Genomic DNA, 27,881 nt, shown 5'->3' on the forward strand with positions numbered 1-27,881 from the left:
TTGGTAGATTACCTTGGGTAGTGTAGTCATTTTGACAATATTGATTCTTCCAACCCAAGAACATGGTATATCTTTTCATCTGTTTGTGTCATCTTCAATTTCTTTCATCAGCATCTTATAGTTTTAGGAGTACAGGTCTTTTGCTTAGGTAGGTTTATTACTAGGTATTTTATTCTTTTTGATATGATAGTAAATGGGATTGTTTCCTTAATTTCTCTTGCTGATTTTTTTTTTGTTAGTGTATAGAAGTGCAACAGATTTCTGTGTATTAATTTTGTATTCTGCAACTTTACTGAATTCATTGATTGCTCTAGTAGTTTTCTGGTAGCATCTTTAGGATTTTTTTTATGGGCCATGCGAAGAACCATAAATATTACTTACTCTGCAGGCAGAGGGAAATCCTTGACCTGTCCTCAACAAAGGAATGACACAAATAGATTAACATACTGAACCTACCCAGGTTCTGCATCACGGACTCATTGTAGGAGAGCAGAGCTTCCACTATTCTTTCCCCACATCATTGCAAGGAATAATGGTTCTGCTTTCTCTGAGAAAAATCAAGGAGTGAAAAATACCTCCACCTTCATTAGGTCCAGAAGCTCCACCTGGGGAAGAACTTTTCACTAAATGTAATCACTGATTTCCACTGGACTGCTGATGAGATCTTTGTTAAGTGAAACATATTTCCTTAATTCTTACACCTGAACATATCTCCTCTCCCTATTATTTTACCTAGAAGAAATAACAGTGTCCAAAGATATGCAGTTCTAGCAGGAGTGATAGTGCACACGTTCTCAAGCAGGACACCTTTTGGAGTGATTCAGAAATTACAGCCACAGGTCTGTAACAAAGAGAAATGGATATGGCAGCTCTCTGAAAACAATAATACATCATGCAAGTAAACATTATTACCAGGAGTTGGATACCAAATATGTGTAAACTAGGACAAGCACCTGCACTAAACTTCTGCTTCTCATCGCTTGACCCATTGAGTCTCTATGTGTAAGCAAGTATCAGAAAAAGATGTTTGGCGCTGCCATGACAATAAATCTATCAAAGTTGGAAGCATTGAACTCTGTGAATTATTTCCCAAAATACAAACCTCAAGCTGGAAAGAGTTGTATTCACCTGAGGCATTTCCGTGAAAATAAATTAAATATTACATAAAAGAGACAATGGACGTAATCAGTGTCCAGATTGATATAGGATTTTTAGTGACTTTCAGAAGACACTTATGATATGCAAAATTGCATTCTCTTCTTGTTTGTAATTATTATACTGAAATATATTGAACAAACCCTTTGATGTAAATATTGAAGCAGCTATTTGCTTTTTAACACAGTAGTGCAAGGTCATTTCTCCAAAGTGGGGGGAAAATTAAAACTACATGAGAGAATAGCTCTGGAATGTCACACTGATGTTAAGGTTACTATTTAGATTAAAATATCAGTTTCAATGACTATGGAAAAGATTGTAAAGCATTTTTCCCATTTAAACTCATCAGACAGATAATACCAAAGTAGGGACATGATTTTCCCCTCGGCTCTGGTTAGTCTCATATGTAGAAAATGTATGGATAATTTTTCAAGCTTATCAGGGCCTATAGACATACTGACTACATTGTTCTGCAGGGCACAGATCCTACTGGCTTGAAGAGATACTGCAGAAGCCTATCAGCTTGATGAATGTACCTCTCATGTTTTTGTTTGCTGGTTGAGTACATAGATCAAAAAGGTGGCATGTCTTTTTTTTTTTAACATCTTTATTGGAGTATAATTGCTTTACAATGGTGTGTTAGTTTCTGCTGTATAACAAAGTGAATTAGCTATACGTATATATATATCCCTATATCTCCTCTCTCTTGCATCTCCCTCCCGCCCTCCCTATCCCACCCCTCTAGTTGGACACAGAGCACCGATCTGATCTCCCTGTGCTATGTGGCTGCTTCCCACTAGCTATCTATTTTACATTTGGTAGTGTATATATGTCCATGCCACTCTCTTGTGTTTGTGGTTTTTACAGTTTTTTTCTCGTAGTTGATTTCTAATCTCATAGTGTTGTGGTTAGAAAAGATGCTTGATATGTTTTCAGTTTTCTTAGATTATTGAGGCTTTCTTTATGGCCCACTGTGTGATCTATCCTGAAGCATGTTCTGTGTGTACTTGAGAAGAATGTGTATTCTGCTCCTTTCGGGTGGAGTGTTCTATAAGTATCAATTAAGTACATTTGGTATAATGTGTAATTTAAGGCCTGTGTTTCCTCATTGACTTTCTGTCTGGATGATCTGTCCACTGATGTAAGTGGAGTGTTAAAGTCCCCCACTCTTATTGTGTTTCTGTATATTTCTCCTTTTATGGCTGTTAGCATTTGCCTTATATACTGAGGTGCTCCTATGCTGGGTGCATGTATATTTACAATTGTTATATCTTCTTCTTGGATTGATCCCTTGATCATTATGTAGTGTCCTTCTTTGTCTCTGGTAACAGTCTTTATTTTAAAGTCTATTTTGTCTGATATGAGTATTGCTACTCCAGCTTTGTTTTAATTTCCATTTGCGTGGAATATCTTTCAGTCTGTATGTGTCCCTAGGTCTGAAGTGGGTCTGTTGTAGACAGTATATATATGGGTCTTGTTTCTGTATCCATTCAGCCAGTCTGTGTCTTTTGGTTGGAGCCTTTAATCCATTTACATTTAAGATAATTACCAATATGTATTTTCTTATAGCCATTTTGTTAATTATTTTGGGATTGTTTTCATAGGTCTTTTTTCTTCCCTTCCTCTTTTGTTCTCTTTTCTTGTGATTTGATTATCTTTAATGTTGTATTTGGATTCCTTTTCCTTTTTTGTCTGTATATCTATTGTAGATTTTTGGTTTGTGGTTATCATGAGGTTTTGATATAGCAGTCTGTATATATACAAGATTGTTTTAAGTTGCTGGTCTCTTAATTTCAAATGCATTTCCAATATCCTGCATTTGTACTGTCCTCACGATTGTTGATTTTGATATCATATTTGTGTATGGATGATTTCCTACCTTTACTGTATGTTTGCCTTTACCAGTTAATTTTCCCATTTGCAATTTTCTCATTTCTTGTTATGGACTTTTCTTTTCCCCCTAGAGAAGTTCCTTTAGCATTTGTTGTAAAGCTGGTTTGATGGTGCTGAATTCTCTTAACTTTTGCTTGTCTGTAAACCTTTTGATTTCTCCATCGAATTGGAATGAGAGCCTTGGTGGGTAGAGTATTCTTGGGGGTAGGTTTTTCCCTTTTATCACTTTAAATATATCTTGCCACTCCCTTCTGGCCTCAGAGTTTCTGCTGAAAAATCAGCTGATAACATTATGGGGATTCCCTTGTATGTTATTTGTTGCTTTTCCCTTGTTGCTTTTAATATTTTCTCTGTCTTTAATTTTTGTCCATTTGATTAACAACTTATTGACCGGAGATGTATTAATACATCTTTTGTTACCTGAATGTTATTGACCAGAGACGTATCAGTACGTTTTTAGAAAGTGATACAATTAATATCACTGTGTGAAGTTGTTAGGGCTTAAAATTGATCAAGGGTTCATTATACAACTTGTGATTGTCATTATCATTCACGTTTTGCTCCATTAGGTTTTTATTCCAACCTTGTGTAAATTATAATGCAAGTTTATTATCGTAAAATCTTCAAAAATTATGCATCATGAAATTTTGAGTGAAGAAGAATTTTTCGGTGAATTTTATGCAGATACTTTCTCTGATTGTCCTAGTGACATATATACTAGTGTCTCAGAAGATGATAGTTCTTCAGAATATAGTTCTGATTGAGAAGATGTGAATATTAGACCAACAAAAAGACAAAAAACCTTAGTGATTGATTCTGATACAGAAAGTGAAAATGAAACTCACAGTGCTGGAGAGTGCTTCTTTGCTTCTACAGAAGAGTGGGTTGAAGGCAACATTTCACAAAAATTAGAAGACTTTATGGGTGTGTCAGCTGTAACTATTGAATGTAATAACCCACAAAGTGTTAGTGAAATAGCAGAATTAATTTTTGGTAACGACTTTTTCGAGTTGGTCACTTCTCAAACAAACTTGTATCACCAACAGAATGAAAAATCATATAAAAAGTATGATAAAGCTTTAAAATGGGCTGACGTAAGCAATGGTGACATGAAGAAGTTTCTTGGATTAATAATTTTGATGGAACAAATAAGAAAGTCACACTGGAAAGAATATTGGTCGACTAATCCCTTACTTGAAACACCTATCTTTCCAAAGATTATGACGAGAAGAAGGTTCGAACAAATAATGACATTTCTTCACTTTAATGATAACTTGGAAACTCCACGTCCTGCAGACAGAATTTCAAAAGTTAAATCTCTTTTGGATTATTTTCTACCAAAATTTCAATCAATCTGTGTACCCAAACAAGAGCTATCATTTGAGGAGGCAGTGATAAAGTGGAGAGGATGACTCAGATTCAAAACCTATAATCCCAGAAAACTTACAAAATATGGAATTTTGGTCAGGATGGTTAGGGAAAGTGAAACTGGATACACATGCAGCCTTGAGATTTACACGGCTGAAGGAAAGAAACTGCAAGAAACAATATTATTGGTCCTACAACCTTATCTTGGTTCATGGCACCATATTTACAAAGACAGTTATTACAACTGTGTCCACATCTGAAATATTGTTGAAAAATAAAACCAGAGTTTGTGGGACTATAAGAGAGAATCGTGGTCTATTAAACCAATTAAAGGCGAAATCTAAAAATCTACAGAGGGGAGAAATGACATTCTTACGGAAGGGAGAAGTGATTCTTCTTATATGGAAAGACAAGAGGCTAGTCCGCATGGTGACAACTATTCATGACGCCTCCATAGCATCGACAGGAAAAGAAGACAGGAGGACTGGCCATCAGATAACTAAGCCCACTTGTATATAGAGTATAATAAATATATGAAAGGAGTTGATCAATCTGATCAAATCTGTCAAACTTCAGTGTCCTCTGGAAAACTCGAAAATGGTATAAGAAACTGGGTTTCTTTTGAGTAATTGCGGTTTATTCAATGTGTTTAAAATTTACTGTAGCCTTAATGCACAGAATAAAATGACTTAACAAGTAATTTTTTTTAGCTAGAGAAAGACCATTCTGGTGAATGTAGTGGTAGTCCTGCACCTGGTCCTTCTTGTGGCGTTTCTAAAAGAGCCCCCTGCAAAGATCCACCTTGTCAACTATCAGGTAAAATAAAAACATATTCTAGGAAATAATACCCACAGGACTAAAAAAAAGTGCCGCCAGAAAGTGTAGCATCTGTTCTTTCAGGGGAAAGCACAGTGAAACACAGTATGTTTGTAATAGATGTTCTGTTCCCCTGCACAGAGGTGCCTGCTATACTGCCTATCACACTCTAAGAAAATATTAGAATGCTTTAGTAAGACATGTACAACGTTTCAAATAAATACATTAAGTGCAAAAAAAAGTTGTCAGTATTTACTCAAATGCGAGTGTTTCCATATTCACTTACATAACAAATTGGTGGCCACCAGTGTTAGTTTCTGCAAAAATCCCCTGGTCAGTAATGTGTTAATATGTGTCTTGGCATGTTCCTCCTTGGGTTTATTCTGTATGAGACTCTCTGCACTTCTTGGACTTGGATGACTGTTTCCTTTCCCATGTTAGGGAAGTTTTTGGCTATTATCTCTTCCCATATTTTCTCAGGCCCTTTCTGTCTCTCTTCTCCTTCTGGGACTCCTAAAATGCAAATGTTGGTGAGTTTAATGTTGTCCCAGAAGTCTCTTAGGCTGTCCCCATTCTTTTCATTCTTTTTTCTTTATTCTGTTCTGTGGCAGTGATTTCCACCATTCTGTCTTCCAGCTCACTTATCCGTTCTTCTGCCTCATTTATTCTGCTGTGGATTCCTTCTAGTGTATTTTTCATTTCAGTTATTGCATTGTTTATCTCTTTTTGTTTGTTCTTTATATCTTCTAGCTCTTCAACATTCCTTGTATCTTCTCGATCTGTGCATCCATTCTTTTTCTGAGATCTTGGATCATTTTTACTATCATTACTCTGAATTCTTTTTCAGGTAGACTGCCTATCTCCACTTCACTTAGTTGTTCTTCTGGGGTTTTATTTTGTTCCTTTGTCTGAAACATAATCCTCTGTTGTCTCATTTTGTCTAACTTTCTGTGTTTGCAGTCCCACAGGCTGCAGGATTATAGTTTGTCTTGCTTCTCGTGTCTGTCTCCTGGTGGATGAAGCTGATCTAAGAGGCTTGAGCAGGCTTCCTGGTGGGAGGGACTGGTGCTGCCCACTGGTGGGTGGAGCTGGGTCTTGTCTCTCTTGTGGACAGGGCTGTGTCAAGGGGTGTGTTTAGAGGTGGCTGTGGGCTCAGGAAGACTTTAAGCAGCCTGTCTGCTGATGTGTCGGGCTGTGTTCCTGCCCTGTGGGTTGTTTGGCCTGAGGCGTCCCATCACTGGAGCCTTCAGGCTGTTGGGTGGGGCCAGGTCTTGGCATCAAAATGGCAGCCTCCAGGACAGCTCACGCCAATGATTACCCAATACTGCTGCCACCAGTGTCCTTGTCCTTGTCCCCACAGTGAGGCACAGCCACCCCCACGTTCCCAGGAGACCCTCCAAGACCAGCAGGTAGGTCTGGCACAGGCTCCTCTGCAGTCACTGCTTTTTCCCCTGGGTCCTGGTGTACACGAGACCTTGTGTGCACACTCCAAGAGTGGTGTTTCTGTTTCCCCCAGTCCTGTGGAGTTCCTGTGATCAAGCCCCCCTGGTTTTCAAAGCCAAATGTTCTGGGGGGGTTCCTCCTCCCAGTGCCAGACCCCCAGACCAGGGAGCCTGACATGGGCCCAGAACTCTCACTCCTGTGGGAGTACTTCTGCAATATAATTATTTTCCAGTTTGTGGGTTGCCCACCCAGCAGGTATGGGATCTGACTGTGTCGTGAATGTGCCCCTCCTACCATCTCGTGAATTCTTATTTGCCTTTGGAAGTAGAAGATCTTTTTTGGTAGGTTCCAGTCCTTTTTTGTCAATGGTTGTTTAGTAGTTAGTTGTGATTTTGGTGTTTTCATGAGAGGAGGTGAGCTCAGGTCCTTCTACTCCACCATCTTGTAGAGATCTATCTAAATTTGCTTTTTAAAGATTTATTATACTGTCAGACTTGTGATAGTCTTAACATTCTTCTACCCGGTAGTTAGGAATCTCTAGGAATGTACTTTTGGCTCTCTGAACGTATTACAGGCTTAGAAGCCTGTACTTTTTAGTTAATCACTTGCTTTACAAAGCTAAATCATTTAAACCTGTTTTTTATTTTTAATTATATTTTAATAAACTTAATTTTTGAATTGGTGATACATTTACATGGTATGAAATTCAAAGATACAGGAGAATATATGATGAAAAACCTAATTCCCACCCCTAACTTCCATTTAACCTGTTTCCTTCCTTGTAGCCAACTGTCATTACCAGATACCAGTGTGTCCTTCTGGAGATGGCCTACATACATTCAAGCAACATGTATATGTACTTCCTTCCACTCTCTTCTATAAAAATTGTAGTTGTTTAATTCTATATACCATTCTGTTCATTGTGTTATATTTAAAGAAGGGAAGAGGATAAAGCAGCACATTATAATCAACTATAAACCTTTTAATAAAAATATTTAATTGTCATTACTGTCACATAATATATATTTTGTAAGTATTCTCTTCTTTGACAGCTTTGAGTAGAAACTTTTAGTTTTCAACATGTGATGCTGTGGATGGGAGTTTATTTGACATTTTTTTTTGTAGAGTGAGCTCCAACTGCGTAAAGAAGTAGAGACAAGGCAGCAACTGGAACAAGCATTAGGCGAACATCGAGAGCTGATTGATGCTCTGACAGCTGAAATTCTTCTGCTTAGAGAAGAAAATACTGCTACCCAGGTACTTAGATGAGATCCCAAACTTTTCTGTGTTTAGTAGTATAAAGCATCTTTACGGATGTATGAGATTCTCTTCTTTGCCTTTGATTTAGTTGTGCTGGCATGATTACTTAGTGCTTCTTTATTATCATCAAGAGTAACTTTTATGGAACATTTATTATATTGGAGGTACTACAGTAGAAACTTGGACTACAAATAGTATAGAATAAGTCTACTATCTTTAAGAAACTTACTATTTATTGGGGAAGACAGAATCTACATTTAAATGATAACTACCAACATTATAATAGTTTATCCAAAACGTGAAATGAGTTATGAAATGAGTTCTGATAGCTACTTTTCATTTCAAAACAGCAGAGGATACCCTTTGAGGAACCCTCCTATATAACATGCTGTTTAAAGTTGTTTATAGTATCTTCAGTATGTTTATTCATCTTTTTGTTCTCAAATAGTGGTTATTATTACTTTTACTTAACAGCCAAAAGAGATTAGAAAATAAGTAGTTAGTAAACAAGTTATGTTTGTGTCAGTGGACATTAGATATAAGACATGTAATTTTTTTTATTGATATATAGTTCACATACCATTTAACTCACCCTTTTAAAGTGTGCAGTTCAGTGGTTTCTTAGTATATTCATGGAGTTGTGTACCAGCACCATTAGCTAAGTGCAGAGTATTTTCATTAACCCGAAGAGAAACCCCATACTCATTAGCATTCACTATCCATTCTCTCCTCCCCTCAACCCCTGGTAACCACAAATATACTTTATGTTTTTATAGATTTGCCTAATCTGGATATTTTATATAAGTGGAATCATGCAATATGTGGTGTTTGGTGCCTGGCTTCTTTCACACAGCATAGTGTTTTCAGGGTTCATCCATGTTGTCACGTGTATCAGTACTACATTCCTCTTTATTGCCCAATAATATTCTACATATTATATGCTCTACCACATTTTGCTTATCCATTCATCAGTTGAAGGACGTTTGAGTTGTTTCCACTTTTTGTGTGTAATGAATTAATAATGCTGCTATGGACATTCATGTACAAGTATTTGTGTGAACATATATTTTCAGTTCTCTTAGGAAGATAGTACACTTTTAAAGTATACTAATACGTTCAACAAATCTTTATTGAGCACTTACTGTGGGCCTGGAACCGTTCTAGGTGCAGGAAATACAGTAGTGAACGAAAAAAAAAATCTTGGCCCTCAAGGAGCTTATATTCTAAATAAACACACCCCCCAAATAGTGAAGTATATTGTAAGTTAGATGGTTATTATGTACTATAAAGAAAAATAAAGCAGGTAAGAGGCATAGGAAGTGCCCAAGGTGGGAAGGTATAAATGGGATGGGCCATGTCTGTCTGAGGAGGTGACATTGAGCAAAGGCCTGAAGGAGGTGAGGAAGCGAGCATGCTGATAGCTGAGGGAAGAGCACTCGAGGCAGAGGAACAGAAAGGGTAAAGGTCCTAAGGTGGGAGCATGGCTATTGAGCTCAAAGCCATCAAGGAGACCAGGGTGACAGGAGTAGGATGTGGGAGAGGGAGCGCAGGAGGAGACAAGAGCAGGGAAGCCAGATCACATGGGGCCCTGCAGGCTGAGTGAGGACTTGGGCTTTTGTTCTGAATGAGATGGGAAACCACTGAAGGGTTTTAGATAGAGAAGAGATGTGATCTGACTTAAGTTTTAAGAGAATCACTCTAGGCTGTTGTGTTGAGATTAGATCAGAGATCACTGCCCTAGCTCCATTCAAGCCCTTAGTGCCTCAGGACACTCCTAGACCAAAGAAATACCCAACAGTTCCATTTATTAAGTAGTTAGGTTCAAACAACTTAATAAACATTTATGTCTTTACAGCTTGGGTGCTGTGTGAAAAAAATAATACATGTAAATTGATTGCAAAAGTCTTATTTTTATCATGATTAAATAGCCACAGTTATTTACTAATGGAATATGTATACGTGTTGTACATGAAACATTGTACAGCTTCTCATAGATTGGAATCGTATTGGACACCATCAGTCTTATTTCCTATTCCACAATCATTTTATGCAGTGTTGCTTTTTAGCACAGCAACTAATGAAAACTCAGCCTCATGAAGATATGACATCATCAGAAGGAATGTATCTTGACCTGATGTTGAATCTGTAAACACTTTAAGCTAGTAGGCAATGTAACCTCGCATTGGCCAGTGGATTCTTAACCACTGTGCCACCAGGGAAGTCCCTTAATGTATTTTGAAGTCAACCAGTAGAATGTGCCAATGGATAGGATATGGGGTGAAGGGGAAGATGTGAGAGAAGAGTCAGAGTTTTGGCCTGAGCAGTTAGAAGGATGGAGTTGTTATTGATGAGGTGGGGATGTTCAGGAGGAGTTTAGTTTCGTGTATTTTAAATTTGAAAAGCCTATGGGAGTTCCTGGTGGAGATGCTGAGTAGGCCACTAGATACGTGAGTGTGGAATTTGGGAAAAATTTGGGCAGATATAAAAATGTTTAGTATACTTCATTCAGCAGTCCTACTAATAATATTTCTGACTTCTGACCACATCTGATTTTTATCTAATGTCTATTCATCTTGGAGATACCTATGTCTGTTTGTGTATATACCATTGGCCCTTGAACAACACTAGTTTGAACTGTGCTGGTTCACTTATACGTGAATTTTTTTCAATAAATATGTACTACAGTACTACACAATCTATGGTTGGTTGAATCCACAGATGCAGAACCTTGAATATGGAGGGCCAATTGTAAAGTTATACATGAACTTTCACTGTGCAGAGGGTCGATGCCCCTAATTCCTGTGTTCAAGTGTCAACTGTAATATATATACCTATGTGGTGTGTATATATATATATATATATATATATATATATATATATATATATATAGTCTCTTAACACTATTTTATATACATTACCATAAATTTTTATAATGCTCATGTTTATCAGTTTAAATGCCTATATAATATTCTGTTGAGTTTCCTCCACTTGATGTATCTCTCAGGGTAGCTCGAGAGTCAATAGTGCATCATCTATATAAAGAGATTTTGTAAATTGAAAGCCCTATGAAAAGGTTAATTCTTATTGTTGTAGCAGTGTATTTATTAATTAATAATATTCCATGATTTATTAGAACATTCTTCTATCATGGAATTTTAAAAATATTTATAATTATATGTTTTAATGAATGCATTGTTTTAGTATTTGAAAGTCTGAAATGATATAGTTATACATACCTAGGTGATGATTTGTTGTCTGATATGCCAATGATATTATTTTGTTCGTTTTTCTCTAGGCAAGACTTCAGCAGTACATGATCACAACAGATGAGCAGCTTATATCACTCACACATGCCATTAAGAACTGTCCTGTGATAAATAACAAAGAAACTCAGGCATTAGAAAGGGGAGCCACAAGTAGAAATATGGACAGTCCGGGTGAGTGGAATAATCTTATTATCCCAGATTGGGATTAAAATACTTACAGAGAAAACAAAACTGTAAACTTGTATGTAGCTATTGGCTGTTTATGCGTAAACAGCATTAACACTATTACATTTGCCACTGCTACTTCCAGCTAATATTTATTGGATACTTGCTCTATGCCAAGTACTTTTACAATGTTTTACATGTATTATCTTGTTTAATCCTCATAATATAGCTTTCATTTAATTTTCAAGAGTTCTTCACTCAGTCTTATGAGGTAGGTGTCATTGTTACCCCCATGTTTTAGATGAGAAAACTAAGGCTTAGAGAAAGTGTTGGTAACTTACCAAAGTCACACAAATAGAAAGTAGAAGAACTAGCTTCCTAGACATGTGGAAATTTAGTACCAGCACCTTTCATTATGATGCCCCAGGTTCAGAAGGGGAAGAGACGGTCATGGAAAGAAAAAAAAAATACTGACTTTCAGAAATTCCTGACTTTAGTTCATTTGTGGTGATGCTTTGAAAACCTTTTTTTCACCTCATGTGCCATCATTATATGCCATGGCTGAATAGGACATGTAGGATTTTTTACTTCTAAGTAATATTTTGATGAGTGTCTCTGTGTGGAAAGAGTTTTATGTATTTAGGCGTGTTTTCTTAGAAGGGATTCTAAGAAGTGGCTGACTCTAAAATTTAACTTGCATGAGATAAACTCGGTGGTGAGGGCAGGTCTTCAAGGGCAGTGCTTTTCTCCAAAACAGCCACTCCTTCCCAGTGCTGGCCCCCCAGGAGCTTTGCCTGTGAGTGACTGCTAAATGAGGATATGGACTAGAAAGTGAAGGCTCCGGAGGCCCCGTGATCTTTCCCCTCTGCGGAAATGCATCTAAGTATAAACACCTGAAATGCGCTCATAATTCCTTTGAGTACTCATAGCCTCTCATCTTCTTCAGAGGGTCCAGCTGTAAATGCTAATGTCTCCGTGCCATTGATGTTCAGAGGGGAAGATGTGGTTGAATTCCCACAGGAAGATTTGCCTGTTAAACTGTCTCAGGTGCCAAACCCTCCAGAAAGCGGGAGTCTGGCCAGCAGTTTTCCAGGGCACGTATGTGAGCCAGCAGTATTGTTAACACCGCCCAGGCAGAAAAGCAACTCAGAATTCTCTCCTTTGCAGGATGGTAAGCAGGCTTCTTCTAAAGCTATAAGGCAGCTGTTTTTTTATGCTTCATATATGTAAAATATTGTGTTCATTTTTCCCTGATAAACAGAATTTTAAAAGATACTGATTACCATACCTAATCTTTAAGCTGAAGGAGGGTCTTTCAGGGTGGTTTATATCATGTGTATTATACCTATGGTGAAATGTGACAGGGAATTTCATTATGTATCTGTTCCATCTGACATTGTAAATATTAATTAAACTCAGATCAAAGGACCAAAGTCCTGAGCAATGAAATGCAGAGTAAGGGGAATACCATTTGTGTCTATAGTCCAGGGGCACAGGAAGGGGTAAGAAACAAGGGGAGATTGTACTCCGGAGAGTAAGGAAAGTTTAACCAAGGAAATGAAAGCCTATGTATAATTAAAAGTAGCTTTAGAATTACTTTTGCAGCACATATAAAGAGAACTTTGAATAAAATATTAAAAATTTATTATTAATCCTTAGCTCATAGGTTCTTAAAACTTGGAGCCCATGATGTTCCATGGACTCCTTCACTGTTTGGAAAATTATGTTTATTTGTCCACATGTACATTTTTCTGGAGCTGTAGCTTTCATTTCATTTTCAGAAGAGTTCTTCAATCAAAATAACTACCTTAGACGTTCCTCCAAAGTTTTTAGAAAAATGTTATTCAGCCCTGATTTGCCTAAATTTTTCTTTCTTTAGAAAGAGTGTTTATATTTTTATGTAGAGGAACAGAAGAATAATTTTTATTGTCATTAGGACATACAGAATTTGTCAGATTTTCTGCACTTCGTTTCCGTTAGAGGACGTGAAAAGACCATAAGAGGTTAAAGAAAATGACAAATCCTCGCTGTTATAAAATTTGTTTTGGCATTTACAATGCAGATGTAGAGTTTGTCAGATCTGTGTGGTGCAGGGGGACAGCGCTAGGCTGAGGGGTAAAAGTGCTGGAGTCTTGGCCTGCCGGTCCAGTGACTAGCTGTGCGTCATGGGGCTAAGATACCTCTCCTGGACTTTAGTTTTCCTGTCTCTCAAATGAGAGTCTTTTCCTTTATCTTTAATGTCCTTCCAGCTCTACAGTTCTGTGATTTGATATTTCCTCTTTAGAGGTCTAGTAAGTATTATAAACATTGGCTAGATTTATGAAATATAATTTCAATTCTGATTTCTGTTCAAGTTAGCTTTTCATTCCTTAAAGTAATTTTTCAAATGTTTGCATGTTATTAATGGGCTTGCCTAATGATCTGTTATGAGATATTGTAAATTATTTTTCATTGGTGATAATAAGGTAGCTTGAAATCCTTTTAAAGAAATAATTATAATAAATATTTTTACTCTGCAAATATATTAACTCTTCATTAAAGCAAATTATTCAGCAATTCAGGATTGCTCTAGACAACATTTTGTTAGCATCTTCAGCAGGTTCTGCATTGAAAATTACACTGCACATTTCTTTTACAGTGTGCAGATAGAACTACTTTGAAATATGTATTCTGAATTGGTGAAGTTTTATTAGCATACTTTTCAGCATTTTCTTTGGAATGCTCACATGTAAAGAGTTGTTCAGTTAAACTGAACATGCAGACAGAGATGAGAGGTACATAGGGTACATCATCAGTGTTCAGTTATGCTCTAGAACAACTGTTCAATAGAACTTTCTGTGATGATAAAAAATGTTCTATATCTCCCCCATTTAATATGGTAGCCACTATTAGCCTTATGGGACTGCTGAGAACCTGAAATGTAGCTACTGTGACTGATGGAACTGAATTTTAAATTTTATTTAATTTTAATTAAAGTTTGAATATGAATAGTCACATATAACCAGAGGCTACCATATTGGACAGTGTTGTTCTAGAATTTCCCATCATAAATACTTTCCTTTAGCTACTAATCAATTTCTACTTTCTTTTTTAACCATGCTTCTTGAAAGAGTGGTATACATATGCTGTTTTCACTTTCTTATCTCCCATTCACTTTTTAAAGTATTAATTTAATTCATATTTGCAGGTGGTTAAAAAAAGCACATAGAAGGATCTCCTCCTCCACCTCTAGGCCTACCTCAAGAGGCAGTTATTTTTATCCCAGTTTGATTTCTGTTTATCTGATGGTGGTCTTAATAATTAACATAAAATATTTTTACATCTCTTTTCTTGAAATATCAACTTTACACAATCATTCTAGACTCTCCCTTATTAAAGAAGAGGGTTTAATTCATCTTAACACCTGCCTCTCTTCTCTATCTAATTTGGATAATTATATTTTTATTTTTAATTCTTCTGTTGCAGAACTTTATGACTTTAAATGCTATTTCTTTTTCATTAATTTCAGATAGTATCTATTAGCTTTCTGCTATGAGAGAAGAACACTAACTCCCCTCCCTTCCTTCTTCCTCTCCTTTGTTTCCACCTCCCATCTTCAGTCACCTTTACCTTTCCTTTGGTAGTATCAAGTTTGATAACATTTACAATGTTCCATTACAATTATGTCTTCTCTGTCTCATCTATAGATGGATACTGACATTGAAAACAAATAACAATTACATTTTCTTTTTGGGTCCATTGTTACTATCAGTCCTTGTGCCACACAAAAGGAAAAAGTTCATAGTATGAAGATCAAGGTGAATTCTTATTTCACTTCATCATTTGCTCAGAATGTTTTACTTGACTCTGTGTTTATACTGTGATTTTCTTGTTCTGTTTTTATTTTGCCTGAAGATTCAAATTGCTTTTACCATCTTGTTGACAAAAGTATAATGTGCTTTCACCCATTTCATTTGCACGTCCTTTAGTCATTCCACTTTCACACCAGAGATACCTTCCCAGAGCCCCCCAACCTCTGTTCCAGTCTCAACGGATTGCTTTCTGGGCCTGTTGCACAGCTCTTATCCTGGGACTTGCTGTTATCACACTTTTTTTAAAAATATTTATTTATTTATTTTATTTTTGGCTGCGTCAGGTCTTAGTTGTGGCACACAGGATCTTCGTTGTGGCACGCGGGATCTTTCGTTGCGGCATGTGGACTTTTCTCGAGTTGTGGTGCACAGGCTCCAGAGCGTGTGGGCTCTGTAGTTGTGGCACACATGTTCTCTAGTTGTGGCTTGCGTGCTCAGTAGTTGCAGCACATGGGCTTAGTTGCCCCACAGCATGTGGGATCTTAGTTCCCCCACCAGGGATTGAACCTGCGTCCCCTGCATTGGAAGGCGGATTTTTAACCACTGGACCACCAGGGAAGTCCCTGTTATCACACTTTTGGTTTGGATCCGCTGCGTCCTAGATTCCATTTCTTCCTCTTTTTTGGTTTTCTCCCTCAATTTTCTGAAAGAAGTCATCAGAAGGAGTATATAGAAGGTAAACTTTGAGTTTTTGAAAATCTGAAAATACTGTCATTTTTCTCTTATACTTGATTGATGATTTGGCTAGAAATAGAATTCTAGGTCCTTAGTCCCTTTTCCTGAGAAATTAAAGGCATTGTTCCATTGACTTTTAGTATCCAGTGTTGCAGTCGAGATGTCTAATGTCATATCGAAATTTTATTTCTTTGTATTTTTGACCTACCTTTCCTCTGTGGAAGCTTTTAGGATCCCTTTATTTTTATTCTGAAATTACACAGCGTGTATCTAAATGTGGGTTTTTTCCCTCATTATACTGTGAGGCACCCGTGGGACCTTTCTGTCAGAAGACATGACTTTCTGCAGTTTGGGGAAATTACATGTTGACCTTCTGGATTATTTTCTCATGTATTTGGTCTTATATCTTCCTTCTTATATTTTGGAAGTATTTTTCACTTTATATTCAAGCCTGACTTTTACATTTTTGTATTTCACCAACCATATTTTTAATTTCCAAGCAAGGACCCTTTCTTATTTTCTGATTGTCCTTTTTTCCATTGCTGCTCATTATGAATGCAGTATCTTCCAGAAACTCTCTTCTGAGGAAACCAGTTAAAATTTTGTTACATTTTCCTCTGTACCTGAATTTTCTTTCTTCTCTTCTTAGTCTGTTCTATTTATCTATACTGGCTTTTCTTTTTTGTGCTGCTGGCTTTCCTCAATGTCTGGTCATCCTTTATTGTCCATTCATATTTAAGAATAAATGACTAGGTTGAATAGTATAGGTAGTTGGCATAAGTTTTCTCCTCTATGATGTAGGTAAGGCTGGGTCTGTTTTCCCAGTATGTTTTGCCTTAAGTAGTTGCTTTGTGCATATGGGCATGAGATGTTAACTGCAGGCTTCCTATAGCATATGGAAGCAGGACCCAGATATTCAATTGGGTCTACCACATTTGCTCTTCCCAACCCTGTTTTTGTTGTTTTCAAGGATGGGTGTCGGAAGTGGTGAGCAACAGGTTGACTGACATAACTATAAAAGACAAGCTTTCAAGTAATTCCCCAGTTTAGCCCTACTTTTCTCTTTCTCTGTACCTGTCAGCTTTGAGTCTGCAGCCTTTTCAGTACTCCCCAGAAGAAACTGGCTTTACCTGTAGCTTCCTTTTAATTAATAGACATATTCTGGACAGTGGCTTCTGCACAATTTCATTCTTTCACACACTTCCCATCCACTCTCAGTCTTCCAGAAATGTGTTGAAATACCTAGTTTGCTACTGCTTCTCCCCAGACCATTATCTTTACTGGTGTGAGTTTATTTGTGTTTATATTTCCTTACTGTCAGTTAAAGAAGGTGAGATAAATGTATGCTCAGTCTGTAGTCTTGAAATAGAAGCATCTATTCCCCCAGTTCACTCCCATATTGGTTATTCTACCTAAATCACTCTTGCTAAGGGCTCCAGTGGCCAATGTGTTGTTAACTCCACTGTACACTTTTCTGTCCTTATGTTTCTAGGTCTTACAGTAATATTACACACAGTTAACCACTGCCTCTTTGTTTCCTTGAAACCACATTCTTGTAATATTTCTTTATCTTTCTGGCTGCTCCATTTCAGTCTGCTTTGCTAGCTTCTCCTCCTTTATCTGACTCTAAATGTTGAGTTCTTCGTGTCTTGTTACTGGTTTCTTCTCTCACTCTATTCTTTCTCTCTAAATAATCTCACTTGTTCTTGTGGCTTCCACAAGATGTTACGGAAAAACCCAAATGAACTTTTTGGCCAACCCAGTATATGCCAGTGACCTCCAGTTTTGGATCTTAGCCTAGACAGTCTCTTGAGTTTCTGACCCATGTTTCATCTGCTTGGATGGATATATAGGCACCTTAAACTTAGCATGTTCAAAACAATTCTTAATAATCCTCCTTCCACCAAATCTGTTCTCCTTGTCTTCTCCATCTCAGTAAATGGCATCACCATCCATTCACTTGTGCATGCCTTCTTGCTCTGCGCGTTTCCCTCACTCCCTACTTTCAGTTCATCACTCTCAGTTTATTGCCAAAATATTTCTCAAGCGTATCTACTTCTCTCCATCTTTATAGCAAACATACCTTAGTCAAAGCTACCATCGTCTTTCTTCTTGACTACTACAGTTGCTTATTGGTCTCCCTACTTCTATTCCTGGACCTTCCAATTATCGACAGCATTTAAGAAATGTAAATTATGTAAATTGAGTCATTCCCAAACCTCCAGGTTTCATTGCTCTTGGATTAAATTATAAAATTTCTAACATGGCTTTAAAAAGCTCTGCAAGAAATGGCCCTGCATGCCTCTCTGGTCTCATATACTCCCAGTTCTGCCTTGTTGCTATGCTACAGCCAGACTGGCCTCCTTTCTTTGCTGTTTCCTATTTTGGGGCCTTCACATATGTTGTTCTCTCTGACTGTAATGTTCTTTGCTCTACTTTCTGTCACATATGTAATCATTTAAAAACTTTACTTCTTCAGGGATGCTTCCCCTGCCCATCCTCAGTTTACATTATGTATCTATACTCCCCCCAGGATTCCCAGATATGAGTTAATATATGTGTTAAAATGTGAACTTGGTAGATGGTTTTTCACAAGGATGCTGATAAAGCTCTAAGGAATATAAAGGACTCTGTACTTGATTGTTAGCGCTGGTATTGCTGGTATGTTCTCTGCTAAAATAAATGAGGCATTCAGAAACCAAACCCTTCTATTGAAATATTTCTCTAACTACTAAGGAGGGCTAATGAGATGATTATAGTGCCAACTGTGGTTAAACGGTACATGTTTATTATGCTTTAATTTTATCTACAGTGTTGAGGAGGACCGTTCAAACTCGTCCTGCTCCACGAATTCCTCCAACCGTGGAAATAATTGAGAAGGAACAAAATTGGGAAAAGAAGACCGTACCTACTGGCACAGACATTCAGAATTCAAGTGAAGAGAGTCATCTGTTTACTCAGAGGTGGAGGGCCTCTCACATGGGAGAAGATTTGCAGAACAAAACCCAGGCTCCTTTCGTTAACCTCTCACAGCCCCTCTGCAATTCCCGTTCAAGCACTCAGCAATCAAGAAACCCCACACTCTCAGAAGAACCCCCAGTATTGGGAGATGGGCAACAGCTTAGAACAAATGAGACATTAATACAAAGAAAGGACATCATGGCACGAATTGCTGAGTTGACACTGCAGAATTCAGCTATCAAGGCACATCTGAATAATATTATTGGGCCAGGGGGAGAGCAAGGGGATGGACTTGGGGAGTTTAACAAACGGGAGAGGAGTCATGCCAGCGACATGACCTCTGTGAGTACCAGTTAAGGGTTGACTACAGACATATAGGTATTTAAGGATATTGCTGGAGCATCCAGAAATGACCCTGGATATCTTTGAAGCTGGTACTAGATGGCTTATGCTGTGTCAAGTCCTCATCACAAAATAAGTAGAGGTTATTTATCAGTTTATGTCACACATGTATTAAAAGAGTACAACATAAAATTTAAAATGAGGAAATGAATGGGGAAAATAGGACAAAAGTAAAACAGGTAGGAAAGCTAAAATTAAGCTAGGAATGAAGATTTAAATATAATATGTAGAATAAATATGTCTTGAAAGTTTACCACATAATTGTGTTTTAACTGAAATCATTTTTACTCTTAAAGGGGCTCATAAAAGAGAATTATGTGTAGTTGGCCCTCAACTCGTGAGTAGTTAATTTTTTAGGACACAGAATGCATTTTCCCTTAGAAGTGATGTTTTAAAGAATTATTAAAGTCAGACTTTAATGTACATTCTAATCATCTGGTAATCTTGCTAAAATGCAGACTCTGATTGAGTAGGTCTGAGGTAGAACCTGTGCGTTTCTAATAAGTTCCCAGGTGATGTTGGCCCAAGGATTACACTTTGAGCAGCAAAAGTTTGCATATTGTAGTGCTGGAATTTTGTAAGTTAAGTAACTGAGGGCTGACCTGGCAATGTAAACCTTCATTTCCTTGTTTGTGGGGAGCAAAGGGATTCTAAGTTCCAGTTGTGGAGTGTTTATAACACACGCCCTCATGCAGATCCCAGTGACGGGAGAGTCTTCCTTTTACCCGGTCATGAGCCAATGTGGCGCCTCTCAGAGTTCTGATGGGAGGCGGGGCCGTGGGAAGGAGCTGGCCAGCTTCATGGATTAGGGGTTCCAGAGTGATCGCTTCCATAAGGGCTTTACCAACTGTGGATTGAGGGCCTCCGTGAGGAAGGTTAGGAGAGGGTGGGGGTAAGGGCCATCTCTGTCAGCACTGGCTCATGGGCAATAAGGGCAATACGGGTATCGAGTGACAGAAATAGCAGTCAGAAGGGACTGGAGAAGAAGCCGAGATGGAGATGAGGAGTGGGCAGCAGTGATCGATACAGTTGTATGTAAGTACAAGCTGCCTCAGTTTTAGTCAACAGAGACATTTCTGTGTATGCAGAGTTTTGAAGTTTATTTGAAACAGGCAACTCTTGGTTTAAAAAAGCCCACAGAATTAAAAATGGAGCTTTGCCCCCTTTTCCAATTAGTATAACAGTTAGGCTAGAGAGGACAATCTAGTATTATTGCCCTCACCACCCTTTTCATTATAATCAGAATTACAAAATGATTTTTAATTCATGCTGTTTTGCTTATCTCTTTTTTAACTAACGGGCATAAGCTACAAATTAATGACTTCTAGTAGGAATTGTTTTTCCCCAAAGGGACATATTTACTAAATGAAATACTTAAGAGTGACATTCCTTTCAGGAATTTTCAAATCAAACTTACATTATATTCCTTGGGTGGCTCCTTTTTACTCTACCTCTCATATTCCTTTCCAGTCACCAGCCTTCTTGAATCAGGTATGTTAGGCCAAAAGTGGCCTGGGGAGGCTGACACATGGTCAGAAGGAGTGATAAGATTCCTAGAAATCTTTGCCAAATAGCTCATGGTGCATGTGTGAAGATTATAATTATAGAAGCATCTATTTCAACTAGAGCAGGTCCTCTTTTGTATACTGTGATTCAAACTCCCGACCTGTCTTTAATAGGGATGTTAGAAGTCAGTCACTAGGAGTAGTATCTTTGCTCGTGTGATCTTTGTGCAGCTCAACAAACACTAAGAGATGCAGGAAGGCTTTGCTTTGTCCCACAGACACTCTCCATGGGCAGAGGGACTAGAGGGCTTATGTGGCACTGATACTAGAAGGATTAGTATCCCTTTACTTTAGCCTTTATTTTTCAATTAAGAGATTTGTAAATTCTATTACTATTTGCCCAGTATTCATGTTCGCATGTAGCAAAGGCTATGAATACTAATTTGCTGGCTCTTAGTGGAAGAGTTTGTTTTTACAAAAGGTCAAAATTGTTTGTATTATTTTTAATATGGAGTCTGTGTCCTTTTTTTTTTCTTAAGACTTTTCCAGCAGTACAACCTCTAACCCCAAGTAGCATGGAGGAGCGGATTGCAGAATTGAATCGACAGAGTATGGAGGCTCGTGGAAAACTCTTGCAATTAATAGAGCAGCAGAAACTTGTTGGTTTGAATCCTTCCTCTCCACCAGTATCACCTATTCGGTCACCTCTCGGAGCATGGACTGGTTAGTCACAAATTCATGATTTAAAAGCTTAGACACATGAAAATTTTCATTTTCTTGATTTTGCAAGTATATATTTAGCTAAAAGAAATCTCAGAGCGCGTATATTTCAGTGTCTTCAATTTTATATAGAAAGAAACAGACTTAAGTGACAGAAATGGGATTAGAAGACTGGTCTCCTCTCTAGCTTCTAGAAAGCTATCCCATGGCGCCTGCAGTTAATCTTTGGTGTCTGAGTTCCTAAGTTGCCCTACATGTAAATGGGATCTATTTCTGTATATGATTCATTCATGGCATATGCTGCAGCTATTTATAAGCATAAGCATCAAAATAATTTAGAATTTCATCAGCAACAAATTACAAGTTATTATTCTGTTAAAACCATTAAAACATTTTCACTTGTAAGTTAAACTTCCTATTTAATTGTTACATTTAGGAATGTCGAAAGCTGCAGGGGATTCTAAACAATAGAAAGTAACAGAAAAATTAGTTGTCATAGTGATCACATTCAAAAAGGTGCTGACAAAAGGAAGTAGACCTCAAGTTGCTCTTTAGCCAAAAATTGAATTATTAAGACCCTCAAGGGGTAGAGCTGCATGAAGGTTCTAGAGAGACTAATTTGGGCCTGGTGTAAGAGAAGGTTCTAATTGTCAGGAATAGACAAAGCTCTGTATCAGTAAGTGGTGTGCCCTCTGAGGTGTTCAAGCATCGGTGTTTTAGAGAGATTCCTATGTCCTGTGGCTGGTTGAAGTAGGTTACCTATGAAGGATCTACCAATAAGACTTTTTCTCTCAGAAGTTATTTCCTTTTTGAATTACAGACCCAGAAAACAGAGTGATTTGAGGCACTTCCCTGGTGGTCCAGTGGTTAAGACTCCACGCTCCCAATGCCAGGGGCCTGGGTTTGATCTCTGGTCAGGGAACTAGATTCCACACGCATGCCGCAACTAGAGATCCCAAGTGCCGCAACTAAGACCTGGCGCAGCCAAATAAATAAATAAATAAATAAATAAATATTTTTAAAAAAGAAAACAGGAAAACAGAGTGATTTGGAAGTTACTGGAAAGTGATGGATAACGCATTTCCCTAAGGTCCTTTCCTCTTTGTTTATTCTAGGCTCCTTCATATTACAGCTTTATCTACTGTTCTTCATAGTCAGAAAGTCTAGAGGCAACTTCTGACTAGAATAAATAAGTGAAATCACTCAATATATGTGAATACCAACGGTGTGCCACCATGTTCTGGGCACTGGGGATACTGCATCGAACAGGACAAGCCCCTGCCCAGCTTGACTACTCCGGGGTTCAAGTTGGGGAGCAGGCAATACAAATAAGCAAATAAGTACATGAGACAATGTCAGTTAGTGCTAAGTGCAATGAAGAAAAAATAAAGCAGATCACTCATAAGAATAATTTTGTGATAAAATGAGACACCTATTTCAGTAGTTCTTTGAGGTTAATACTTTCATTTCTGTTGGCTCATTTAGTTTTCAACACACCCTCAGAGTAGACAAAGCTGATACAACTATTTGATAATAAGTAAACCGAGGCACAAAGAGGTTGAGTGATTTGTCTGAAATTCTAACGCAAACTGGTAGATTTGCAACCGTGTTCTTTCCATTCCAGTGCTTATTTGTCTAAGGTATTCTTTTCTTAAGTAAAATTATTGGTTTCACAGGAACCTCTGTGGGCTATAATGATAAAGATAAAAATAAATCATATGCCATGTAGAACCTCTTTTGTTTTCTAGGGTAACCAAGGAATATGTTATAAAATTGAATAGAGCTTCATTACCCCTTAAAGTCCAGAAATCACTGGTTTTAAGCAGTGATTCTTAGGAGCACTGCCTGAGCCTTTCATGAGTAGATACTTAGTAAATATCTGTTGACTGATTATCTCCTTCTGAAATATTGAAAATGTACATAATTATACTTGCCTTTAACCATATGAGCTCTTCAGCCAACTTTCCCCTCCAAATTTAATGTCTTCAGTAACAGTAATAATGTAATAGATTTAGGAGATTTAAAGTTTTACTGCATAACTCCAGAAATTTTCTTTCTTTTTCCTTTTTTTTTTGGAAAGCTTTAGATAAGCCGCTCTGACCAAGATCTCCTATTCTTTAGGGCTAGCTCTTAATTTCTGTTTTTCACTTGCAGATCTGACATGATACCACTTGTCTGAAGATTCTGGCTCTCTAGGAACTGGCATGTTCCTGAATTGACACTAAGAGCTCAAGTTTCTTGTCCCACAGTTCATTTTTCAAAAAATCCTTAAAGTGTATTTCTGGTCCATGATGATAAAAATATAGAAAGAACCCTCAAATTTATAATGTATAATTTGCAGTAAGACAGAAATCAAGTTAAATTTTAATTTGCATTTTATTGAAAGATAATGAAACTAATGTTTATTTTTATATTATAGAAGGAGGAAAGAGGATGATTGAGGTATCTATTCCAGTAGCGGAAGCCCCAGAAAGCTCAAAATGCAGTACTGTCTCTCCTACCAGTGGGCTAAATTCAAGAAGGTAGGGTTAAAATCAAGAACGTGGTTTGTGTTTTATTTTCTTTGTGAAAAAAGGTAGTGCATAGTGTCTGACTTAGATTCAGACAGATTCACTCATGTAGAGAAAATCAAGTAATTGGGGAGGAGAATTTTGGGGGAAAAAAGAAGAAGAGTGAGGAACAAGCCTTAATTAAGTAGAAAAGCATTGGGTTGGCTATTGAAAACAAAAATGGGATAATAGCACATATGTAGAGCGTTTTATGGGTTACAAAATTAGGAGGTAATATATGACAGGGTAAATTGACCAATAGTATTTTCCTCCTTTACAGTAAGTGAAACCAAAGCTCATAGAGCTAATTGGGCGATTCACCTCGATGGGTCACGTGGTTGGTAAATGGTGACGCCAAGGATGTACCTGGCTCTCTGTGTCCACTCTACATGCTAGTACTGCACTGCTCCACGTCTCATTACTCTTCCACGACCTTGACCTTCTTCCCCACCGCTGCACATCCATTCTTCCTCTTTAATGTTAAAAACTTATCTGTCCTCTAGTGGTCTCTGTACATTCCATTCAGTCTTTCTGTAAACCTAAACATAATCTAAAAAAGAAAATCTATTAATTAAAAAAAAAAGACTTAGGTTGGTGAAAATATGTTGCAAATAATTTACCTTATTTGGACTTAAGTCAGCCATTCCTTTCAAGCTCTTCTCAGTATTGAGAATTGTGTCTTATATAATTTTTAAAGGTGAATAATAATAGATTACTCTCTCACTCTCTTTCATTTCTCATAAATAGATCTCCAGGGGCTACTAGTAATTCTTGTTCTCCATTAAATGCCACCTCGGGAAGTGGGCACTTGACACCTCTTAATCCAAGAGCAAAGGTATGTGATAAAATGTAATTGTGAAATGTGTCTAGAGGTTGGGAGGGCAAAGGTAGGAGGTGGCTGATTTAGCAGTTGCCATGCTTAATTATTATTCCTGTTATCTTAAAGATAATATAAAATTCTCAGAAGAAAAGAAAAACTAATTCACCTTCATTAGAAAAAACAAATAAGCATACACTTCTTTTGTTTTCTAGGGTAACTAAGGAATAAGGTAAAATTCAATAAGATTTCAACAAAGATCGGACATTATTGTTTTAGTCAGAGCATTCCAAATAGTGTGGCAAGACTCGCAGGGGTGCCTTGAATGGGTTGTGGGCTTACTGAGATACTGGTTTCCTCAGTCTTTGCTGTGGCTGTGCAGGGCTTGGGATAGCCAGAGCCCTGGGGCCAGTCACTTTCCTTGTCACTCTGCCCCAGTGTGCTGTATCTGAGTGTGCCACAGAGAGGTTATGTGCCACACGTAGAGAGGTTATGGCACAAAGGGTAAATAAATGTCTTACGTATTTTTTATGTGTTCTGATTTGCTATAGGAATGTAGAGAAACTAAGCATCTTACAGTATATCCAAAATTTTTGCAAAAGGCGTTTTTCTGTGCTGGTAATACAGCAAAATATAGTTCCTTTGACTAATTAGTCATAGCAAATTGTGAGGGTATCTTTAAAATCATAAACATTACATTTGCAAACGTGAGCTAACAACTGTTTGATGGGGTTGGGGCGGGGGGAATCTTCCTTGCTATTCTTATTACTAGCTTCAGTAATTAGACCAAATAGTGAATGCCTCAATAAACATTGAGTATTTATAGTCCAAATTAATCGATAGGCTCAGAATATTCCAGTTGCCCAGCACTGGAAGATTTGTCCTTTGTTGTTTCTTATATTCTTAAAAAGCTTTAACGTAAACTATTTTATATAATTTGCCCTTAATTTCTGGAATTTAGTGACAGATTTAATTTACCAAGGTCAAATAACTTTTTTTGTTATTTTAAAAAGTTGTACATATGATTTGTATAAAATACTGGATTGATTCTTTTTAAAAAAATTAGGCCTCCCAAATCAATAAGGGGATCTGTTGACCAGGGAATATTTGGGAGTGTCTCTGATAGAGAATAAAAATTGCTAGTAGCAATAATTTTTAGTGCCATTCCGTGGTGTAAGATAAGTTTGGTTCTATGTACTTGGTATAAATAATTGTAAATCTTGAGTGGTTTCATGCTCCTGATTACTTTCTAAAGCCTTTCTGCATCTTTGTTCAACAGATTGAGAAACAAAATGAAGAAGGCTGGTTTGCTCTTGCTACCCACGTGTCATAAGTGAGGTCGAGTTGTAGAGTTTGTTCTCAGTAATATATTCTTGAGTTTCCACTCCCCTTTCCCTGCTCCTGCTTTCAAGTTTTTATGTTCTTCTTTCAGATAAAACTTACAAAGATCTCATGACTTAGTACTAATAGAACAAAGAAATAAAGCAATTATTTTAATTTTGACCTTTTCAAATAGATTTCCAACAAACAAACAACCTATAACATCTTGTGAATAAAATTTTGACTAGAGGGAAATTAAAGTTTTTTGTTTTTTGTTTTTTGTTTTTTTATTTTATAATTAATTTCTCCTGTTTCTTTTTTTTTTTACTTTTTTTTTTTTGAAATTCACGTTCTTTTATTTATTTATTTATTTTTATTTATGACTGTGTTGAGTCTTCGTTTCTGTGCGAGGGCTTTCTCCAGCTGCGGCAAGCGGGGACCACTCTTCATCGCGGTACGCGGGCCTCTCACCATCGCGGCCTCTCTCACTGCGGAGCACAGGCCCCAGACGTGCAGGCTCAGTAATTGTGGCTCACGGGCCTAGTTGCTCCGCAGCATGTGGGATCTTCCCAGACCAGGGCTCGAACCCGTGTCCCCTGCATTGGCAGGCAGATTCTCAACCACTGCGCCACCAGGGAAGCCCTAAAGTTTTATATTCTAATAAATTCAAGGATTTTTTTGAGTAATATATATATATTTTTTTAAAATTAATTAATTAATTAATTTATTATTTATGGCTGTGTTGGGTCTTCGTTTCTGTGCGAGGGCTTTCTTTAGTTGCGGCAAGTGGGGGCCACTCTTCATCGCGGTGCGCGGGCCTCTCACTATCGCAGCCTCTCTTGTTGTGGAGCACAGGCTCCAGACGCGCAGGCTCAGTAGTTGTGGCTCATGGGCTTAGTTGCTTCGCGGCATGTGGGATCTTCCCAGACCAGGGCTCGAACCCGTGTCCCCTGCATTAGCAGGCAGATTCTCAACCACTGCGCCACCAGGGAAGCCTTTGCGTAATATATTTTTATCTTTATCATCTTAATTCAGATTTTTTTTGGTCCAGTGTATCTCAAATGTTGATCTATTTTATTTTTATTTTATTTTTTTCTGAAGAACTAAGTTGCTTTTGCATATAACTTAGAATAAAATGCCTCGGTGTGACTAAAGTCTGGCTTTCAGAAAAATTTACACCCCCTTTTGAGAGACGTCACTGTAGTCCATCACTTTTTCCATCAAGTGAATGTATAGTTTTAAAAAGTAAGTGTGGGAGTATTTGTTTATATTTGCTTAAGCAGGTAAGGGTGGTTATGTATATTATAAAATTCTTATATAGTCTTTACATGTGAAAATGTTATCAGTAATGGTAATGTATATCAAAAAAATAATGATTGAGCTTAAATATCTGAATGCAGTAACATTGATTTATTGGTTTATTTAATGTTTGAAACAGAATTGAGTACAAAACGTTGCTATCAATTTTCCCAGCCTTGAATCTACAATGCATTCAGGGTAGATTTTTCTTCAAGGCACCTGTTTGATCTCACATATTGGTTTCTGTTTTAAACTTGGTTTTTGAATGGTCTCTGCTCCTTGGCTCTATGATAGGAATTCTCAGCCTAAGTGAGGTGGGAGTGGTGAGGGGAAAGCACACTGAAAATGCTTGGGGAACTTTCTCAGATAACACCTTCCCTCCTCCTGCAGTTGTAAGTCACTGTTGTAGGAAGTGT

At 37.6% G+C, this 27,881-nt stretch overlaps 1 protein-coding gene across 7 annotated transcripts in view; it reads left to right on the forward strand.

Annotated features, from left to right (window-relative positions):
* Positions 1-26,426, forward strand: part of SPICE1 (spindle and centriole associated protein 1) — an 86,150-nt gene extending 59,724 nt beyond the window's left edge. For 5 of the 7 annotated variants that reach the window (XM_036851603.1, XM_036851608.1, XM_036851606.1 and 2 more), the window contains exons 11-18: positions 7,801-7,932; positions 11,231-11,372; positions 12,313-12,537; positions 18,705-19,195; positions 21,300-21,483; positions 23,900-24,002; positions 24,777-24,864; positions 26,126-26,425. In XM_036851603.1, the coding sequence (XP_036707498.1) occupies positions 7,801-7,932; positions 11,231-11,372; positions 12,313-12,537; positions 18,705-19,195; positions 21,300-21,483; positions 23,900-24,002; positions 24,777-24,864; positions 26,126-26,179 (1,419 nt within the window). In that variant the 3' untranslated portion in view covers positions 26,180-26,425. Of the gene's footprint in view, positions 1-7,800; positions 7,933-11,230; positions 11,373-12,312; positions 12,538-18,704; positions 19,196-21,299; positions 21,484-23,899; positions 24,003-24,776; positions 24,865-26,125 lie in introns of all 7 variants that reach the window. The other 2 variants (XM_036851604.1, XM_036851609.1) reach the window with 2 other exon arrangements.
* Positions 26,427-27,881: the final 1,455 nt, after the last annotated feature.

This window comes from Balaenoptera musculus, chromosome 4 (genome assembly GCF_009873245.2).
Source record: "Balaenoptera musculus isolate JJ_BM4_2016_0621 chromosome 4, mBalMus1.pri.v3, whole genome shotgun sequence".
NCBI classification, from domain to species: Eukaryota; Metazoa; Chordata; class Mammalia; order Artiodactyla; family Balaenopteridae; genus Balaenoptera; species Balaenoptera musculus.